The sequence below is a fragment of the Onychostoma macrolepis genome, chromosome 15 (assembly GCF_012432095.1).
Source record: "Onychostoma macrolepis isolate SWU-2019 chromosome 15, ASM1243209v1, whole genome shotgun sequence".
In the NCBI taxonomy this organism is placed as follows: Eukaryota; Metazoa; Chordata; class Actinopteri; order Cypriniformes; family Cyprinidae; genus Onychostoma; species Onychostoma macrolepis.
In genome coordinates this window covers 31066156-31087223 of record NC_081169.1, presented here as the reverse complement: position 1 = coordinate 31087223, position 21068 = coordinate 31066156, and the positions used below count along the sequence as shown (strand labels likewise).

The 21068-nt window shown below is 38.6% G+C and overlaps 2 protein-coding genes across 11 annotated transcripts in view; both read right to left on the bottom strand.

Annotated features, from left to right (window-relative positions):
* LOC131520823 (transmembrane protein 25) lies at positions 1-11090 on the bottom strand. 9 transcript variants are annotated; one of them, XM_058745319.1, is made up of 10 exons: positions 11037-11090; positions 10840-10923; positions 10667-10748; positions 10055-10405; positions 6953-7243; positions 5336-5467; positions 5227-5257; positions 5055-5140; positions 4825-4986; positions 1-1652 (listed from the first exon to the last, which is right to left on the bottom strand). In XM_058745319.1, exons 2-9 carry the CDS (start codon positions 10858-10860, stop codon positions 4868-4870), a joined length of 1113 nt encoding a protein of 370 aa, XP_058601302.1. In that variant the 5' UTR covers positions 10861-10923; positions 11037-11090; the 3' UTR covers positions 1-1652; positions 4825-4867. The 9 variants fall into 9 exon arrangements, 7 of the variants coding, with proteins under 7 accessions (XP_058601302.1, XP_058601303.1, XP_058601304.1 ...); XM_058745320.1 differs by having other exon boundaries at positions 1-1189; XM_058745321.1 differs by having other exon boundaries at positions 1-1189; positions 4845-4986.
* Positions 11091-13936: 2846 nt separating this feature from the next.
* Positions 13937-21068, bottom strand: part of sik3 (SIK family kinase 3) — a 54790-nt gene continuing 47658 nt past the window's right edge. For both annotated transcript variants that reach the window (XM_058745310.1, XM_058745309.1), the window contains 5 exons: positions 18544-19241; positions 16751-16893; positions 16510-16639; positions 16292-16422; positions 13937-15173 (listed from right to left, as the gene is read on the bottom strand). In XM_058745310.1, the coding sequence (XP_058601293.1) occupies positions 16301-16422; positions 16510-16639; positions 16751-16893; positions 18544-19241 (1093 nt within the window). In that variant the 3' untranslated portion in view covers positions 13937-15173; positions 16292-16300. The remainder of the gene's footprint in view (positions 15174-16291; positions 16423-16509; positions 16640-16750; positions 16894-18543; positions 19242-21068) is intronic.

Below are 21068 nucleotides of genomic sequence, written 5' to 3'. Positions count from 1 at the left end.
TGCGATCGATATGATTTATTGAGGTATTTCATCATATGACTAATAATACACAAACCAGAGACAGATAATCAGAATAATTAACTAGTACTAGTTAAGCTCAGGTTAACAGCCACAGCAGCAGTTTAACTAGTAGCGCCTCCTGCTGGATGGAAACACAATGACATGCGTTATGAAATATATTCATATGTACAGATTCATAATGAGCTTTACAAATATACTTACAGTAAATATGCATATGATCATAACTCCTTACCAACAATACTCTTTATATTTGTTTAAATATATAGATTTCTCACATATTTCTTTTCATCTCATCTCACATATCTGCGGGTTTACTGAACATTCTCTTATATTACACAAATACATTCCATATAGCAGCAAAGAACTGTGGGTAAATACTGAGGAAAGCATGTATGTACAGTCAGCAGCGTGTGAAGTGCGTCTGTCCATGTTTCACAATATCAGATTCATCAGTACAGACTAGAAATACATATATATATATATATATATATATATATATAAATAAATGTGTTGCTAACGCTTCCATTAAGTTCAAAAGGTTTTATTTTGGTTCTGTGAACGTTAAGGGAACGTTCCTGCGAACGTTACTTCTGAATGTTCTCTGAATCATCTGAAACTAATAAATAGTAACATTTTAAAAAGTTAGATGATGTCCAACTGAAATGTTTCATAAAAATGTTTCATAAACGATGTATAAATATTGTTTTAACATTTTGAGAAGGTCAGAAAACTGAAAGACCGTTTCTTCATAACTCACCAAAAATACCAAAAATAATGTTAATGATCAAGTGCTTCTGAATGAACTACAGATCCCATGATTCCCTGTGTTTGACGTCACTGAATCAGTCTGTGATTGTAATGCTTTTTCTCTGATTTCTGAAACATTTCAGGAATCATCATCACCACTGCAGGCTAGCTAGTGTGGAAATAGCCTCTGATTGGTGTTTCCATAGTAACAGTGGTTTCTCAGATCAGGGGATTATGGGTAATGCAGTTCTTCAGCAGGACACTGTCAGTCAATCCCGTTGAGATCTCAGATACGGCAGGGTGTGAGGTCAGAGGTCAGGGGTCAGGGCTCTGTCTGTGCGGGCGAATCAGAGCCAGATCTCGTCGCTGCTGGTGCTGCTGACTTTATAGATGTAGCCGACCATCGGATAGCGAGCGAAACCTGCGGAGACACGGAGTCAGATCAGAACTCATCTGTCTGGATCTGTCCGGTGAGGAACATGGACACAAGGCTTGGCATTTATTAGAAATGCTGTTTCAAGAGAATGCCACTTAGTTTAATTATAGTTTTATTAATATTTTGAATTAGCTTCCTGTTTATATATATTATATGTTTTAACATATATAATGTTCATAAAAAATACCATTTATTTACAATAATGCAAAAATAATTTTATTTTATTTACTAGTACTTATATTATTTCTAAATGTAATAATGAAACTTATCTTTGTTTTTGACCTGCAGTGACCGATACAGTATGTTTTTTTCTGTTGATCTCTCACGATCAGTTATTGATGTCAGTTTCAGGGCTCTTTAAAGGAACAGTACGGGTCGTGATCAGTGCCGGCCCCGTGGGGCTGTGGGGCCCGAGGCAAGACCATGAAAATGGGCCCCACTGTAAAAACTGTAATTTGACAAGTGAATATAAATGAATAAATAAAATAAAATGTCCATTTCAATATTTAAGCATAAATGTGCATTAAGTGTAACACACTCACCATACATATGTAAAAAATATTGAAACAGATTTTAACAAAAGGATTGCAAGTGAGCTTCAGTAAATAGGTGATCACAAAAAAAAAACCTTTATTGCATTAGACATTGGATCTGGGTCTGTAATTATTTAACGTGTAACACTAAGTCTGTCTGTGATCATGGACATCATTGCATTTATTAAAACAAGTACTAATACTACTGCAATAAATAATATGTATATAGCATTCAAAACATCCTTTTTTTTTGGCTCCAGAAAGATACCATTTGGATTCAATTTTTAGAACAACTTCACTTTAATCACTCTATCATTCTTTCATTTCAAAGTAATTAAAATAGCATTGATGTGTAACAAGACTTCATGAATATCAAATAAATTCCAAAATCTAAACTAAATCTGCACACAAGATGTGAACTGTAACTAGAAAGGTTTTCAGACTTTTTCTTTGGTTTGTTGTGCCTTTCTGTAGGGCTGCACAATTTGGCCAAAAATGTTGTTTTTATATATCAATATCACTACTAATAATTCTGATTATTGTTATTACTAAAAACATTAAACTAAAGTAAACTAAGGATTTATTTTAAAATAAATTATGATTAAAAATCTTTAAAAGTGATTTCTTAGTTTTTAGTCATAAATCTTATGCATGCACTGAGAGAGGAAAAAAAAAATTAAATTATTTTTCCTATTTTTACCCAAAGTAAGGTGTCGTGAGCATTAATGAGTGAACAGATGTAATGCAATGTCCGTTTCATTCTCACTGTATCCAGAGGCGCAGTCAATCATGAAACTAATAGCAGGAAATCTCTAATATGGTCAAAGCTGAATAAAACGCATATAAAGACGTGAAAACATGAAGCCAATAAACATACGATTGCGAATAAATGGTCTCTGTTCTTCAAGCCATCTCGGGTATTTTTAGGCTAAATGAATAAACTATATTTATAATTCAATGCTAATCAAGCCTTTATCACTGTATCATACTGTATAAAACACGGGTGTCAAACTCAGTTCCTGGAGGGCAGTCCTGCACAGTTTAGATTCAACCCTAATTAAACCTGATCCAGCTAATCAAGTCACTTAGGCTTATTTGAAAACTACATGGTATGTGTGTTGGAGCAGGGTTGGAACTAAACTCTGCAGGGCCCTCCAGGAACTGAGTTTGACACCCCTGTTATAAAATAATGATTCTGTGATATGAAATCACGTCAGATGATCACAAAAGGAAGCTATTTCAAACACTCGACTTATAAAATTAATTTGGAGCAAACACGTGTTATTAAATGCACCATACAGCCCTGGTGCATCAGTCATGGATATGTAGTCAGGAGGTGTGTTGGGCTTGAAGCGGCGCTGCGCAGATACGACCGATCGGTGTTTGACAGCAAAGTACTGCGAGAGCGATTTGAACGCATGCAGAGCTGTCTGCGCTCTATAGCTCTCGCACAGGGGTTAGTGTTTGGGGGAACTTTTTGAAACGAGGGAACGATTAGAGCCCTGGCCCTGGCTCGAGATGCTCAGGCCCTTTGTCCGACAGCTTATCAGAATTCTCGGCCCGATTCCAACCCGAGCCTGTGTCTTTTCTCTCTCTCTCTTCCCCTTTACACAGCTGCTGTTGCAGCAAATAGGCTAGTCCAGTTTGGTTTTTAATGGAAAAGTGGTTATTTTTCTTTTCGTTTCTTTATTAGGTTAATTTAGAAATATGTTTGGAACATTTTATGTTTGTTAAATTCAGGTTTTTTTAAAGTAATGACTAAGCGGCCAGCTTGTTTGCTCAATTTAGCCTTCTCAAATCAACACGACTTGCCTAAAATAAAACCTATAGACGTAAAACACTTCATGCATTTCATAATATTAATTTAAAAATTGAACCTAGATAAATGTGCGCTGTTAGGCGCATATCCAATCGTTTGTATGGCGAGTGGAAACTAAAGCGCATACTTTCAAGACATGGAGGCGCCAGCGTGATCACTCACATTTTTTTCTTAAGAGTGGAAACTTAAAATACGTCGTCATTTTTGCAATACATCATTCGGAACTGTAAAGGGTCTACTTTTATTTGTGTGCACTCACAATATCAACAAAACCTTGTGCTTTTGTAAAATAATGAAAACAAACAGGATGCACTTTCTGCCGTCTTGGTCTTGAGCAGGAACGCTTCACAATAATGAACCGAAACTCAGCGAATGCTTGCCTCCTCACAGAAATGATAAATATATCTAATAGAATGCTTTAAATACTTTAAAACGGAATACTTCAAATCGAAAACAAAATCTCTTTCATTATGTAGGCTAATCCATAAAGATGTATTTCTCTCTAAAGGCGCGTCCTGAGGCGACAGCGAGTCAGGATCGTCAACTTCATCTTTGCGACACTGACTCAGAAGAAACTAGTTCATCAATAAATAAATCAAATATCTCCTTAGTATTTTTGTACTTTTTTTCTTTTGTTTGTTTGTTTTTTGGGCTTCTGTGCCAAGATTGTGTTTGTATGCAGTACAAATAGCCTACGGCGGCATTTTAGTGCCACGTTGAAAAATAACTAACTAAATAAGATTAACGTTATAAGAATAAAGTCAAAATTGCGATACTAAAATCATGTTATATTGCGTGAAGTTAATGTGAAAATTCCACCAATACTCTGCCAAAAAAAAAAAAAGTCTGTGGCATCTAACCTGTGAATATAGTTATCTCACTACAAATTTAAGAGCGTAAAAACACATTTATTGTTTGTAGTATTTTATCATAAAGCTGACAGAAGGCTGAGACTTTGTGTTTTAATATAAGTAACAAAGCACAAAGCTTATTGCGATTATTGGGTGGCTTGTGTGCTATAAATGATGAATGGACTAGAAAACATTAAATATTACTTCCAAGCATTTATACTGTAAATAAAACAGCTTGTAAATAGTCACGCAACATTAATTACTTCAGAAAAATCAACAATAGCCTAAGTTAACCGAGCCCATAACGTTTAGGGGGGGGCCCTTAAAATGTTTTGCATATGCTACGCCACTGCTCTCGCGGTACTTTGATATCAAACACTGATCTGTCTGCGCAGCACCGCTTCAAGTCGAACACACCTAGAAATTCAAGTGACAACCTTGCGGCCGCGGGGCCCTCCCTTTAAGGACCGCCTGTACCGCCTGACCCCTGACCTCGGGCGGCGTAGGCCGCAGACAGGTCCTCCTCATCGTCCTCGGCGCGTCTCCTCTCCAGTGTGTTGGATCTGGAGCTCTGGAGTCCTGAAACACGGCAGCGGAGTCAGAGACGGCTCCGGAGCGGAGCGGAGCTCAGCGAGGATCACACTCACCCTTACAGAGAGATCCGTCATCATTCAGCTGCACGTGAGACGGCAGAGACATGTTCTCCCGCGGCAGATACATGCCGTTCTCGCTGCTGCACACACACACACACACACATCAGATCTCATCAGCTCACACAGTAACACCAGTATTATCAGAGAACGCTGAGGAGCGGCGCACCGTTTGCAGGAGAGACGCACTGCAGGCTCCTCTGAAAACAACACACAACATCAGAGATCAGCTCACAGAAACATGTGTACAGAGTACTTCAGAGACTGAGATCATGTACCGAGGGCTTTGGTTTTGTCCTTCTGAAGGAGGAAGAACACCATCAGGGTGAAGATGAGGAGGGTGATGAAGCCGGCGACGCCACCCGTCACGATCCCGAACACCGGCACCTCTACACGCGACTGCAGGAACTCTGGAGGAACACGCATTTATTTGATCAAAAATACAGTAAAAATACTGAAATTTAAAATAAATATTTTCTATGTGAATATCTGTTAAACTGTAATTTATTTCTGTGATGCAGCTGTATTTTCAGCATCATTACTGCAGTCTTCAGTGTCACATGATCTTCAGAAATCATAATAATATGCTGATTTACTGCTCAACAAACATTTCTGATTATTATCAATGTTGAAAACAGTCGTGCTGCACAATATTTTTGTGGAAACCGTCATACATTTTATTTTTCAGGATTCACAGATGAATAGAAAGTTCAAAACAACAGCATTTATTTGAAATAGAAATATTTTGGAACGTTATAAATATCTTTATTATCACTTTCATACTATTAAATATGAATATTAATTTATTTAAATAATTGGTTCTAAATAATACTAGTAATAAATAGTGATGGGTGCGCTTGAAACGCTTCGAAACCTTTACGAATCTTTTGTTTCGAATCACTGATTCGGAGCGTGTTTCAAACTGCCACGTGATCTCAGTAAACGAGGCTTCGTTACGTCATAACTGTTTCCAAACGTTTCGAAATTTTAACAGTTCACCAGTAGGGGGAGATCTCTCTGAAGCCTTTTTTTTATTGACTTCTAATAAAAACAGAACATATAGGCTACAAGAGTATAACCATACATGCCAGGGGTAATAAAGATGTATACAGATAAATAAATAAAGACAGAAAGGCATTAAGTTTTTATCATTTGATGTTGTTTTTAAATATTTTTAACATCGATTTTAAATGGTCTTAGAATTTGGTAATGAAATGTCATAAGGGTAAATTTTTTGAAATTGAAGTTTATACATCATCTGAATAAATAAGCTTTCCAGTGATGTATGGTTTGTTGGACAATATTTGTCTGAGATACAACTATCTGAAAATCTGGAATCTGAGGGAGCAAAAAAATCTAAATATTGAGAAAATCACCTTTAAAGTTGTTCAAATGAAGTTCTTAGCAATGCATATTACTAATCAAAAATGAAGTTTTGATATATTTACGGTAGGAAATTTACAAAATATCTTCATGGAACATGATCTTTACGTAATATACTAATGATTTTTGGCATAAAAGAAAAATGTATAATTGTGACTCATACAATGTATTGTTGGCTATTGCTACAAATATAGCTGTGCTGCTTATGACTGCTTCTGTGCTGCAGGGTCAGATATAAACCATAAGATGATTTTTAGCATCACAAATTGGGATTCGAACTCGTGACGCCTGAAGAGCAATGGCTTTATGTGTTATCGACACCAACCAGACCCCATGTAGGTTATAATTCGTCAGTACTTGTCTGAATCGCTGTCAGGGTTGTTTCAGATCAAGAAAGTGACCACTAGGTGTCACAGTGGAGACGGCTGTCGGATCGTTTCGAAGCCTCGCTCTGCCCATCACTAGTAATAAATACTCATGTGAGTAAGCGTTTACGAAGCGGTGGGCGTCACCTGTGAGCGTGAGGTTGCTGTGGGTGGAGCCGAGGCTGTTGTTGGCGTTCACGGTGATGTTTCCTGATAGGCTGCTGAGCGTGAGCTGCAGGCTGTGATTGGTCAGCCAGGGGAAACTGCGCGAGTCCAGGATGAGGAAGTCAGAGCTGTTGGCCAGCAGCTGACCAGACTGATCCACCCAGCGGATGGTGGCGGGGGGGTTGGAGCGAACCAAAGCGAAGAGAATGAGGGCGAGGCCCGGGTCCGAGCTCTGGCTGTAGTGAGCGTCCACATGCAGGATCTCCGGCCGGACTGAAACACAACTCTACTTAACTCTCTATCGCCATCTGTGGCCAAAACATACAACTGCATGCTGCTTGTGGACAGATCAAAATTTGAATTAATAATACAAAAATTTAAATTAATATTATATAATTATACAGTATAATATAATAAACAGTTTTGTTAATATTATAACTTTAATATTAATATATAATTTCTTGTCTTATTATAATTTATATTAATGTATAACGTTATTATCATTAATGTCACAAATTTTATATGAATGTATACCTTTATTATTATTATTATTACTATAAATCAAATGTAAATTATAATAAATATTAAATAAATATAAAAATATAAAAGATTAATGTATTATTATAAATTATCATATACATATTATTATTATTATTATTATTATTATATATCAATAATAACAATAATCATGTTATATATACAATAAGAAGAAGAATGGTAAATAAAATGTAAATTATATAAATATAAAAATATAAAATATTAACATATTATTATAAATGATCACATAAATATTATTATTATATATCAATAATAATAATAATAATCCTGTTATATATAAAATAATAAGAATGTTATATACTAATATAAATATTAAGAAGAAGAAGAATGGTATATATATGAAAATTATAATTGTTTATATATACATACCATTCTTTATTATTATTATTATTATTAGTAGTATTAGTACTATTATAGTTATTGATATTTTATTATACTATTATAATTACTACTAATAGTACTATAATTTATATTATTATATGATTATATTTAATATTATTATTATTATTAATGTTATTATTAGTAGTAGTAATATTATAATTTATATTAATATACAGCATTCTTCTTATTATAATAATTTTTCATATTTACAGTGGGTACGGAAAGTATTCAGACCCCCTTGAATTTTTCACTCTTTTCACATTTTCTAAAATCATTTAAGTTCATTTTTTCCTCATTAATGTACACACAGCACCCCATATTGACAGAAAAACACAGAATTGTTGACATTTTTGCAGATTTATTAAAAAAGAAAAACTGAAATATCACATGGTCCTAAGTATTCAGACCCTTTGCTGTGACACTCATATATTTAACTCAGGTGCTGTCCATTTCTTCTGATCATCCTTGAGATGGTTCTACACCTTCATTTGAGTCCAGCTGTGTTTGATTATACTGATTGGACTTGATTAGGAAAGCCACACACCTGTCTATATAAGACCTCACAGCTCACAGTGCATGTCAGAGCAAATGAGAATCATGAGGTCAAAGGAACTGCCTGAAGAGCTCAGAGACAGAATTGTGGCAAGGCACAGATCTGGCCAAGGTTACAAAACATTTCTGCTGCACTTAAGGTTCCTAAGAGCACAGTGGCCTCCATAATCCTTAAATGGAAGGCGTTTGGGACGACCAGAACCCTTCCTAGAGCTGGCCGTCCGCCAAACTGAGCTATCGGGGAGAAGAGCCTTGGTGAGAGAGGTAAAGAAGAACCCAAAGATCACTGTGGCTGAGCTCCAGAGATGCAGTCGGGAGATGGGAGAAAGTTGTAGAAAGTCAACCATCACTGCAGCCCTCCACCAGTCGGGGCTTTATGGCAGAGTGGCCCGACGGAAGCCTCTCCTCAGTGCAAGACACATGAAAGCCCGCATGGAGTTTGCTAAAAACACCTGAATAAGATTCTCTGGTCTGATGAGACCAAGATAGAACTTTTGGCCTTAATTCTAAGCGGTATGTGTGGAGAAAACCAGGCACTGCTCATCACCTGTCCAATACAGTCCCAACAGTGAAGCATGGTGGTGGCAGCATCATGCTGTGGGGTGTTTTTCAGCTGCAGGGACAGGACGACTGGTTGCAATCGAGGGAAAGATGAATGCGGCCAAGTACAGGGATATCCTGGACAAAACCTTCTCCAGAGTGCTCAGGACCTCAGACTGGGCCAAGGTTTACCTTCCAACAAGACAATGACCCTAAGCACACAGCTAAAATAACGAAGGAGTGGCTTTACAACTCCGTGACTGTTCTTGAATGGCCCAGCCAGAGCCCTGACTTAAACCCAATTGAGCATCTCTGGAGAGACCTAAAATGGCTGTCCACCAACGCTACCATCCAACCTGACAGAACTGGAGAGGATCTGCAAGGAGGAATGGCAGAGGATCCCAAATCCAGGTGTGAAAAACTTGTTGCATCTTTCCCAAAAAGACTCATGGCTGTATTAGATCAAAAGGGTGCTTCTACTAAATACTGAGCAAAGGGTCTGAATACTTACGACCATGTGATATTTCAGTTTTTCTTTTTTAATAAATCTACAAAAATGTCAACAATTCTGTGTTTTTCTGTCAATATGGGGTGCTGTGTGTACATTAATGAGGGGAAAAAATGAACTTAAATGATTTTAGCAAATGGCTGCAATCATAGGCGTAACACGGGGGGGGGGACAGGACCCCCCCTATCTGAGGCTTGTCCCCCCTAAAAATATCATTACAAGCGACTCTGTGTATTGAAAATAATATAATGGACATATACTTAAAATAACTGTGTGAGTAGTAAAACAAAATAAACGCAAAAAACCGTTTTAAGTTCAGAAATGTTTTGATTCCCCCCTCCCTTGCCTCACAGTGGTATGTGTCCCCTTCAAAAATTGCTCTTGAGAAATTTTACGTTTAGTGTCCCCTACAGTCAGATGAAATTTACGCCCCTGGCTGCAATATAACAAAGAGTGAAAAATTTAAGGGGGTCTGAATACTTTCTGTACCCACTGTATAACCAAAATGAATTCTTAACGGAAAAGCGTTCTTCGCTGGGACTCACACTGGACGTTGAGTGTGACGCTGGCGTTGTAGCTCTCTCCTCTCGCGGGGTTTCGCGCCGCACACACCAGCTCTCGGTCCCCGCGCTTCGGCTTCAGTGTGAACGTGCTGTTGCGCTCTGATCCGTATTTAAGCGTTCCAGAATCCTGCGATGATGTCTTCACCAGACGCCCCGCCCCCCGGCGGCCCGTCACTTCACTCTGCCGCTCGCCGTTCAGGTACCAGGTGAGCAGGGGCGGGGCTTGAGCATCCCAGCCCTCTGATTGGCAGCTGAAGTGGTGAGTGACGTTCTCCTGTACGGTAACCAACGAGGTCTGCTGTCCGTCAATTTTGGGGGCGGGGTCAATGGATGCTGTCAGAGAGAAACATAAAGTCAAGAACACCTTGTTAACTAGATCATAATATGTGTGTGTGTGTGCACGCGTTTTTGTGACAAATCAGGACATAGATTTGTATAATGACAAAGGTATGACAGATATTACAAGGAGAAGGTGTAGGGTTGGTGTAGGGCAATAGCACATACAGTAAGTACAGTATAAAAACCATTACGCCTATGGAGAGTCCCCACTTTTCACAAAAACGAACATGTGTGTGTGTGTTCATTTGGTCTTACCTGAACAGGCCCAGGACAAGGTGTGAAAGAATAAAGCAGACAGACGCGTCCTCTGCCTCAAACACACACGGGGCATAGTCACCTACACACACACACACACACACAAGATTTTCAAACAGTAAACTGATACACAAATTTACTAACTATCGAAGCAGTGCATCCTTCAGACTCACGCGTGTGTGATTGAGATGCATCAGTCAGCAACACAAAACAGTGTTTCCAGTGTGATTTTGACATGCAGAATCATCATCTCACAGCTGCAGAACACACACACACACACACAGATAATGTACATATGATGCACACACACACACACAGATAATTTACATATGATGCACATCACATGAATCACACACACTCAGTGTTTTACCTCTGTGCACAGAGACGCTGCTGACTCTGACCGGTTGAGCCATTCAGAACAAACACACACACACACACACACACACACACACACACACATATGGCAAGCAGTTTTAACATTTAATCCTTAACACGTACTAGTACCTATTTTAATGCTACTAGTACTCATTTTAAGCTACTAGTATCTTTTTCATTAAGTACTAGTGCTTATTCTATAGGAACTAGCAATGTTTTAAAGATGTACTTATTTCAGTAATGAGTGACTAGTAATCAGTGTTGGGTAAGTTACTCTACTAATAAGTACCGCAATACTTTTCTAGTAATCTAATTATATTGTTGAAAATGTAATTAGTAGCAAGTAATTAATCACATTTTTAATCACTTTCTAAATACCATATAAACCTCGACCAGTTGAACGATACAAGGATAGACATGAACCACTAGCAGTGTTGGGGAGTAACTAGTTACATGTAACGGCGTTATGTAATTTAATTACAAAATAAATATAACTGTAATCAGTTACTAAAAGAAGTGTAATTAAATTACATTTACTTATGAAAATGTTAACGATCACAAAGCGGGTTACATTTGAATATTTACACACATCCACATACAGATTTAATTGATTTTTTCCCCAAATTGCTTCTCTAAAACTACTCTAAAATATGAGACATACGCGATGCAGAAAACACAGTGGTTCGTAGAATTCAGTCATGAAAACGGAATTCCTATAACGCGGAATGTCACGGAATCAAAACGCGATATATCATAACTATATTTGGGTTGATGTATATGCTTTTATTTTACTTTTTTAAATTATCCATTTTTTTCCAAAGCATTGTTATATGCCAGTGTTTCCTGTAGTTATGCGGAGATTTGGTTTCAAAAACAGTATCAGTAAACCATTCTTGAACTTGAACTTCAGATCAATCTCAAAGTAAAAGGCGGTGCTGATTTTGTGGTGGAGGTGTTCAATTATTATCTTCTTAATTCAAGTCATGAAGGGTTTTGCAAGTCTGACAGTAATCGGTGTTGAATACTACGGTAAGGTTAACCCTGCATGCTGTAACTGTTTGAAAATGATTAACAGTTGAAAACATTCATTAGAAATTTAGAAAAGTAACCAAAACGTTATTAAAAGTAATCAGTTACATTACTTTAATAAAGTAATTGAAAAAGTTACCCTACTACTACATTTTAAATAGGGTAACTTTTAATCTGTAACCCATTGCATTTCCAAAGTAACCTTCCCAACACCGAGTACTAGTAAGTATTAATTAGATACAGTACTTATTTATTAAATACTATTATCTTTCAAAAAGCAATCCGTACCTAAAGAGCAAGCACTAGTAGCCACCAAAAAAGTACTAGTACCTAATAGAACTACTAGTAGCTAAAAAAATAGGTACTAGCAGCATGAAAATACATACTAGCACGTTTTATAGATTAAATGTTAAAAGGGCTTGCCATACACAGATCTGAGCTCGACTCGTCAGGTCTGCCGAACCTCTGCAGTGCAGATTCACATCCAGACACGAGCAGCTGCTCACAGAGCTCTCGATGAGAAGAACAGCATCAGTTTGAACTTTTGATGGATTCCTCGACACAAAAACACTCATGAAACCAGACGCTAACAAACTCCAGAACCAGTCCCGAGGTGAAGGCTGGTAACGCTGACATCAGTAACCTGCTACTTTCCCTGACATTTATTCAGCATTCTCAGAACTAACTAATGTAACATTCCCTCAAAGTTCAGAACACGTTCTTACAGTAGCGTTAATATCATGTTTGTTCAGCGTCATCTGGCCTTTAATAATGTTCTTAAAGCGTAACACTTTATTTAATGACCTTGTTACACGTTACATACATTATAATGACAATAAATTATGCATAATTACATGCAAGCAACCCTAATCCTTACCCATATAGTAAGTGCATGCAAGTTAATATTACTCGGTAATTGCAGTGTTGGGGGTAATGTATGACAAGTAACATGAGTTACATAAACTGATTACTTTTTCAAGTAACATTACTTTTTAATTCATAAGAAAATACCCGAGTTACTGTGTTTCTCATGTATTGAGCCACAGCTGTGGTGTGAATATGATCTTACTGTAGTTCCAGACTAAATATCAACATGCAATTAATCATCATATTGGCACGTGTTCCTCAAAATCAATAAAAACAGTGAAAAGCAGAAAACTCAGAATATGATGCAAATCCGCAATAATGTTAAATTACACAAATATGCATTTAATCCCATTTTATTAACCAAAGTCTCTGCTGCCATACTAATAAAAACCTTAGATAAACATAAGATTTGTTTCATTTAGTTGTTTCTGTGTGCTCTCCAGCTGAAAGGCTTGTTTTCTGAGGGACTGAAAGCGCTTTTGCCATTAATAGAACCTTCTTTATATCAACACCAAGCAAGCTCAGCCCAGTGAGAAAAACTAACACAAAAGTGACGTAACGCATTACTTTTAAAAGTAACTTTCCCCAACACTAACACTGCTTAAATGCAGAATTACACTGTAACAAGGACACCTTAAAATACTTTCATGTAACATTCTTTTTTTTTTTTTTTAAATGTTACTAATTGTTTCAGAACTTCAGACAACATTCATAATGTTTGCAAACTGGCAGAATGGAATGTTCCCTTAAAGCTCACTCAACCAAACTAAACGTTAAAAACACCGGATGCTCTGAATGTTCAGATAACATACGACTGAAACACATCAGTGCAAACATTTCTACAGCGCTTTATACAGTCCAGACCGTCTCGGCAGAATAAGAGAGGTGAAAGTTCATCAGGTATGAAACTAATTAGCAGAAGAACACGGTGACGGTGTTTTCTGGTTCTGGTGAGATACCGCGGTACTGCCTCTGAAAGAACACACACACACACCTCTGTCATAGTCATTTCTTTATTTATATATATTTATTATTTCTCTCAGTTTGTTTGGAATCTTTTTTTAACCATTGTTGTTGCACTTTAGTATTTTTCCAAAAACAAAGCCAAAAAAATTAAAAGAAACAAAAGAAAATGACAAAGCTGTATAAAGGAAGAGAGGGAGGAGCGTGACATGATGGACAGACGGAGGATGAGGAGGATGATGCTCTCTTCATCACAGACTCGCGCCCGTCTCTCCTCAGACGATCACGTGACAGTTATTGGATTGGTCGGACTGAAGACGAAACGGCGGCAGAAATCGTCCAATTTTGGCGCGTTTGGGCTTTAAACTCTGAGAGAGACGTGAAGCGAAGCGTCCGTCCGTAAGTTTGGCTAAAAACATCGACATCAGAACTCAAATAAAACCGCAAAATCAACAATATACAAAAGCTTTTCTAACAACATCCACAAAAGTAACCGATAAAGCTCTGAAACAGAAAAGAAGATGGCCCATGAGCAGGATCTGTGAAACTACCCACAATGCACCAGTCGTCAGACGGACGGATGGAATGAAGGAGAACGAGAAACAGGGAGGAAAAGCCAAAACGAAAGGAAAGTCACAAAAACTGAAAGTGCAAAAATCACCGTGAGGAAACAAACGCGGCTGTTCTCTTGCAACACAGAACGGTTTTAATAATAATCGTCATTCTTTTAATAATGTCATAACCATAAAACGTCTTTTACAGAAAACAAGAACAATAATGATCATAATTCCTACAGAACATTAGCCATAAAAATGCGTTAAAAATAAAAAAACAGAAGTGAAGGAGGTGGAGAGCGAGTGAGTCGGCCATCCCGGCGGAGTTGGTCGATCGTGACCGGAATGATCCGCCGCGGCGCAGGCTTCACGTGAAATACTTTGGGTTTGTGGCGTTTGGTAAAGACGTCGTCTCTTCGCGCGCATGTGTGTGTGTGTGTGTGTGTGTGTGTGTTTACGTAAGACTCTGTGTTTGCCTTGTACATCGGAGTGCGCGACAGCGCCGCTATGGCAACGGAAGGAGGGGCTTCGGGTGCGGGAGGGGCGGATGATTATTGGGCTGCAGCCAATCGGAGACGCTCCCAGCGGAAGAGGAAGCCGAGAGCTCCGCCCCCTGCGTGCAGGCCACACCCACGACACCCCGACAGACAGACGATGAGGATTTGGCATGACAGCACAACACAGCAGACGGATATGAGCTTTATACAGCAAATACACCCCTGAGAGAGAAAAACACAAACAAACAAACACGTGTTAAAGTTACAGACGGATAATCAAACACATGGTGAACACTATGAACAGTGATTACATGACACTAACTGACCGCTTGATTTTACTGTACATTTCTGCCATACGGACATCAGCTGGAGATAGACACCACTGATACGCTATTATTAAATATAATGTAGAAACTTTCATTTTCTGTGAAGCTGAAGTGTGCGTTTTCTTTGTGGGATTTTCAGACTGAAAGCACTACTCTCAGTATTAACAGCACAGAACAGCACAGAATAGTGCGTAAGTATGTGAACTGGGACGCACCTCTTCAAAATGCACACTATGTTTGATTTAGGCGATATATTGTGATTAACTCATAATCATAGTCAAATAAAATGCTGATTATAATTAATAAGCAGGTATGTTTACACCTTAATCGCATTATCTGCTCAGACGTACACGGATGATGTTTTTCACACAACTCCACTTCTGAAGATGAAAAACCATCAAATACATCCGTGGAAATGTGTTGGGCATTTGTTGAGTTCATCGTGTGTGTTGTGCATTGGTGTGTGTGGTAAAAATAATCAAACTTCTTAGTTAATATCAGAAAAATGACATGTCAATGGAAGTGAAAAGTTTTGCTCGAGTTGTGTGAACATCTCACTTTTTCCCTTTATTCCTATGATGCAGATCGTTTCAAAGCAGCGTCACAGTAATAAACAGTGCCGGAAACTCAACTATGTTTCAGTTCTGGTTCTAAAGACAACAGGGTCGTTACTGAGATCCGTTCGGTTCAGTGTTGATTCAGTCTTTACTCTGTTCATCAGATAATCGTATTATTGGTGCACATATAAACAACAGGTTACGCTTCATTTTAAGGTGTCCTTGTTACAGTGTAATTATATATTTAAATACTGAGTAATATTAATTAACTACATGCACTTACTGTGTGATTAGAGTTTGGCTCATCAGGGTTACTTGCATGTAATTATGCATAATTAATTGTTTTTATAATAGTAAGTACATGTAACCTGTGTAACAAAGACACCTTGAAATAAAGTGTTACCAAACAACATAGTCACTGTCTCGTGATTTGTCTCAGTCTTGTGCTCGTGTGTACCTGTGTTCATTAGACCCCGGCCTGCTCCACGCTGTACTGCAGATCCGGGGTTTTGTAGCTTAGCAGCATGTCACTGGTGCAGGAGGAAGGGTAACACGCGGCGGGGTGAACGTCTGCCTCCACGTCACACACTGAACACACACACACACACACACAACACTGTCAGTGAGAGAGAGAACACGCGTGTGTGTGTGTGTGTGCGTGCTGCGCTTACACACCTGACCCCTCCCTCTGCTGCAGCTGCTGGCTTCCTGTCAGAGACGATTGGCTGAGGATGTCCGACATGCGGGCGGAGCTTAGCGCCTTGCCAGCCAATAAGCTCATTCCAGACATGGACTCCGCCTGCTCCTACAAGAACAAGAGGTCGAGAGGTCAGCGCTGGAACTGCATCACACACACACACACACACACTCTCTCTCTCTCTCTCTCTCACACACACACACACACACACACACTCACGTAAGCATCGTCGCAGGTCTGGATGGTGTGATGTCGCTGTAATGATGCTCGCGGTCTGAAAGCGTCTCCCTGTGTGGCGCGTGAGCCGTAGCCGTTGTGATCTCCCTCCATCACCCGACAGTCTGCAGCATCAGCACACGCCTCTGAGACACACAGCAAACACTCATTTCATTTTGTTTGTGGTGCAACATTACGTTATTATAATTTAACACTTCATTATAATATGAGATACACAACCAGTCAAAGGTTGGGAATAATTAAGATTTTGAAAAATGTTTTTGAAAGAAGTCTCTTCTGCTTACAAAAGCTGAATTTATTTGATCAAAAACATAGTAAAAACAGTAATATTGTGAAATATTATTACAATTTATAACTTGTTTTCTATGTGAATATATTATAAAATGTCATTTATTTCTATGATGCAAAGCTGCATTTTCAGTAGCTATCATTGTATTTTTGATCAGAAGTGACTTCTTTCAGGAAAAAAAAAAAAAGTAATCTTTTTTTATTCCAACATTTCTTCAGGGAAGTTTTTACACAATCACAGTTATATTTGATGTGCATGCAGATTTAAATCATTAAAAAACATATGTATATATACATACATACACAGTAATGCCTGTAAATTGAAAAATGCATATTTATATTTTAAATACAACATGTACTTTGTTACACTGTATATATTTCTTTTCCCTGTCATTGCTTGTTTTGTGTATAATGCTTTGACAATATTGTATATTAACACAATCACATGGAAGCTTGTTTGCGCCAAGGGATAAAAAAAAACAAAAAAATTTAAATGGCATTTACAGCTTTTAACTTCACAAATCTGACTTTTCTCATAATTCTGAGAAAAAAAAAAGTCACAATTAAGAGACATAAATTCAGAATTATGATACAAACTAACAACTGCGAGAAAAGAGTCAAATGTTGCAATCATTATTGTTTTTTAATTCCATGTCAAAAGCAAGCTTCCACACAATCACGGCAGTAAAGTACGGTAAGAAACTGAGACAGAGTAAACTATCACCTCAAATTCTTTGTGTGCAAATTTAGATAATTATATTAGATTTATGAATGTTTGTTTGAAATGTGAAGCACTTTAAACAGAGTCATGTCATTGTTTTCAATAAAAAATGCAGTGCTTGATTTGGTTTATATTTTCTCACGGCGCCCTCTTGTGGGTTTGGGAGAAAATACAGTACTTTTTTCCCTTTAACATCTTTAGCATTTACATATCATTTGAATATTATTATTAAGTGAGAAACTCAAATGTACTTTTCCAGACCTTTTGTCAGCCCTAATGGAACGAGACGTGTTTCAGAGCTTCTGAGGAGGCGTTCTGAGCAGGACGTGTGCCAATTACATTAACTAGCTCTTAGAGCTGATTTTACTTTGACTAAACAGCTATTTGACCACTGGTTAACATCAGAGTTAGTGGCCTACAGCAGCTGACCTCAGCATTATTACATTCTGATGAATCATTCACTGTAAGGAACATGTATTACACTACAGAGAGTCCACACTGTAAAAATGACCATCATTTTAATGGTAAAAGACAGCAAAAATGCCACGGTAAAAACATGTTAATTGGTTAAATCAAATGGGATTTCATGTACTTTTAGAGTGAAATACAGTAATATATAGTTTTCAGAAGTAAAAAAGAACAAATTCTCTGTGTGACAGCTCGTCATGTGACTCAGTCTTTATTGTGATGTTTTTTGATTGTCGGTGAGAGTAAACACTCTTTTCTCTGTATGTACACTAGACACTTTATAAACACTCCTTTGTACCTCGGGCCGCCGTGCTGCTGCGCATGTAGGCGTGTCTGTGGGTGGGGGAGGAGCCAAGGGGCGGAGCCAGCATCTCATGTCCCTCCGCGCAGGGGGCGGTGGCTTTGGCCAGCAGGCCCTCGTGATAGGTCGGCATCTCATCCTCCTCCATGCTCTCCGAGTGAGGGGCGGGGCATTCGGGCGGGGTTCTGATCTGGAGCAGGTGATGGTAGTGCTGAGGGGGCGGGGCCTGTGGAGGGGTGGGGTCTAAGCTCTCAGCCGCTTGGCCCAGTTGCTGCAGCATCAGCATCTCCCCATAGTCCTGCGGGTTGGTGGGCTGGGCCGCGGCAGCAGTGGGCGGGGCCATGGCACCGGGGGGCGGAGCCGAGCGGTGGCTCTGGCGTTTGAGCAGCGCGGCGAGGTCCTGCGGAGGCAGGCGAGGGTCGGCGTGTCCCGTGAGCGAGTGGCGTGGCGAGAGCAGGCCCTGCAGGGTCGGCGTGACGTGCTGCTGAGCCGGACGATACTCCAGCGGCGTGGGAGAGAGCAGAGCCTGCTGCAGCGCAGACGGATAGCCCTGATAGCCCTCCAGCCCCGGCACCTTCAGCGACGCCCCCTGCATGTAGGGATTATAGGTGCCGATGATGCTGCTCATGCCCTCGCCGAACATATGCGGGTTAAACTGCTCATACGTGGCAGTGTGGAAGCGACTCAAGCTGCGACTGCAACACAATCAAACACACAAGCACAACTGTGAAACCACAGCCTCTAATTAGCGTAACCACACCCCCTACTATCATTATGTGGGAGGAGTCTCATCTGATCTGACTCCACCCCTCTAACACTGGGTACGTTAACATGGACATCAGTAATCTAATTATTTACCTTATTCTGAATAAGACAATATTATGATCAAGGTGTTTACATGAGTTGCTTTTAGAATATTTCTTTCATGTTCCTGTTTTACATGTTATAGTACACGGATCTATTAATGGCACGCGTCATTACGTTCCCTCCAGAATTTCACATATCAACATACACTTTGTCTTCATTATTGTGCCATGTACAGTTTTGTGTGTTTAATTTTTACTTTTACGAAAGCTTCAAGTGCAGTTAATTATTTGTCATGCTATACGTGCAAACAGCGTTGTTGAAGCCATGCTTTTGTTTGCCGTCAAACGGTTGACCGCTGCCGTGTGTATCCTGTGGCAAAATGCGGTGAAAAGTCCTACACGGCGGTAATAGTGTGATTAATGTGTGTACATGTCTATACTGCACGTCCATAATGTGACTAAAACAGGAATACTCCACGTCTTAATACGATTTGTGTTTTCTTCAAGGATGACTTTAGCCCGATTAAAGTAATCAAAATCTCTACATGGTAGATTCTTAATGAGAGTATTGTCTTAATCGTGTTAAAATCTGAATACTGTCGTCCATGTAAACGCACCGAGTGTTCTAAAGTCAACATGAAACGCTGATGTATGTAATACAGGACTGTCAAATTAATTCAAATTTCAAATATTAGTTAAACATTTTCTTTAAATGCACATTTAAATGCAGAAGCTGTGCATTCAAATTTTAATGTCAGGAGGCGTGAGATAATGTAGTTTTTGTTAGCCTCTCAACCCATTACATGCTGCACTGCTGCGTTGTTACATCAGAAAATGGAAGAATAAGAGGGTGAATACAGTTTGAAGCGCTTGTTTTCTCATATTACTGATGGACCTTTATCTACATGCACTTTTGCACAATTTAAGAAATTATATTAGATTTATGAATGTTTGTTTGAAATGTGAAGCACTTTAAACAGAGTCATGTCATTGTTTTCAATAAAAAATGCAGTGCTTAATTTGGTTTATATTTTCTCACGGCGCCCTCTTGTGGGTTTGGGAGAAAATACAGTACTTTTTTCCATTTAACATCTTTAGCATTTACATATCATTTGAATATTATTATTACGTAATATACATCAAATGTACTTTTCCAGACCTTTTGTCAGCCCTAATGGAACGAGACGTGTTTCAGAGCTTCTGAGGAGGCGTTCTGAGCAGGACGTGTGCCAATTACATTAACTAGCTCTTAGAGCTGATTTTACTTTGACTAAACAGCTATTTGACCACTGGTTAACATCAGAGTTAGTGGCCTACAGCAGCTGACCTCAGCATTATTACATTCTGATGAATCATTCACTGTAAGGAACATGTATTACACTACAGAGAGTCCACACTGTAAAAATGACCATCATTTTAATGGTAAAAGACAGCAAAAATGCCACGGTAAAAACATGTTAATTGGTTAAATCAAATGGGATTTCATGTACTTTTAGAGTAAAATACTGTAATGTATAATTTTCAATGTATAGTTTTAGTTTTCTAAAAAAGAACAAATAATCTTATAATTTACAGTGAAAAATTGTAAAAGGACTTTCCCAGAATTCTCTGTGACGATTCATCAGGTGACTTAGTCTTTATTGTGATTTTTGTTTTTGCAGCGGCCATTTACACTAAGTGCAAATAGCTATAGATTCTATTTACACTGTTAAAATA

Excerpts from the sequence above, each read along its gene's own strand:
- LOC131520823 (XM_058745317.1), bottom strand. The coding sequence starts at position 10,860 with ATGCATCTCAATCACACACGC. Across the intron at positions 10,749-10,839 it reads TGCATCTCAATCACACACGC|GTGACTATGCCCCGTGTGTG; the intron begins GTGAGTCTGAAG and ends GTGTGTGTGTAG. Across the intron at positions 5,258-5,335 it reads GGACAAAACCAAAGCCCTCG|AGGAGCCTGCAGTGCGTCTC; the intron begins GTACATGATCTC and ends TGTTGTTTTCAG.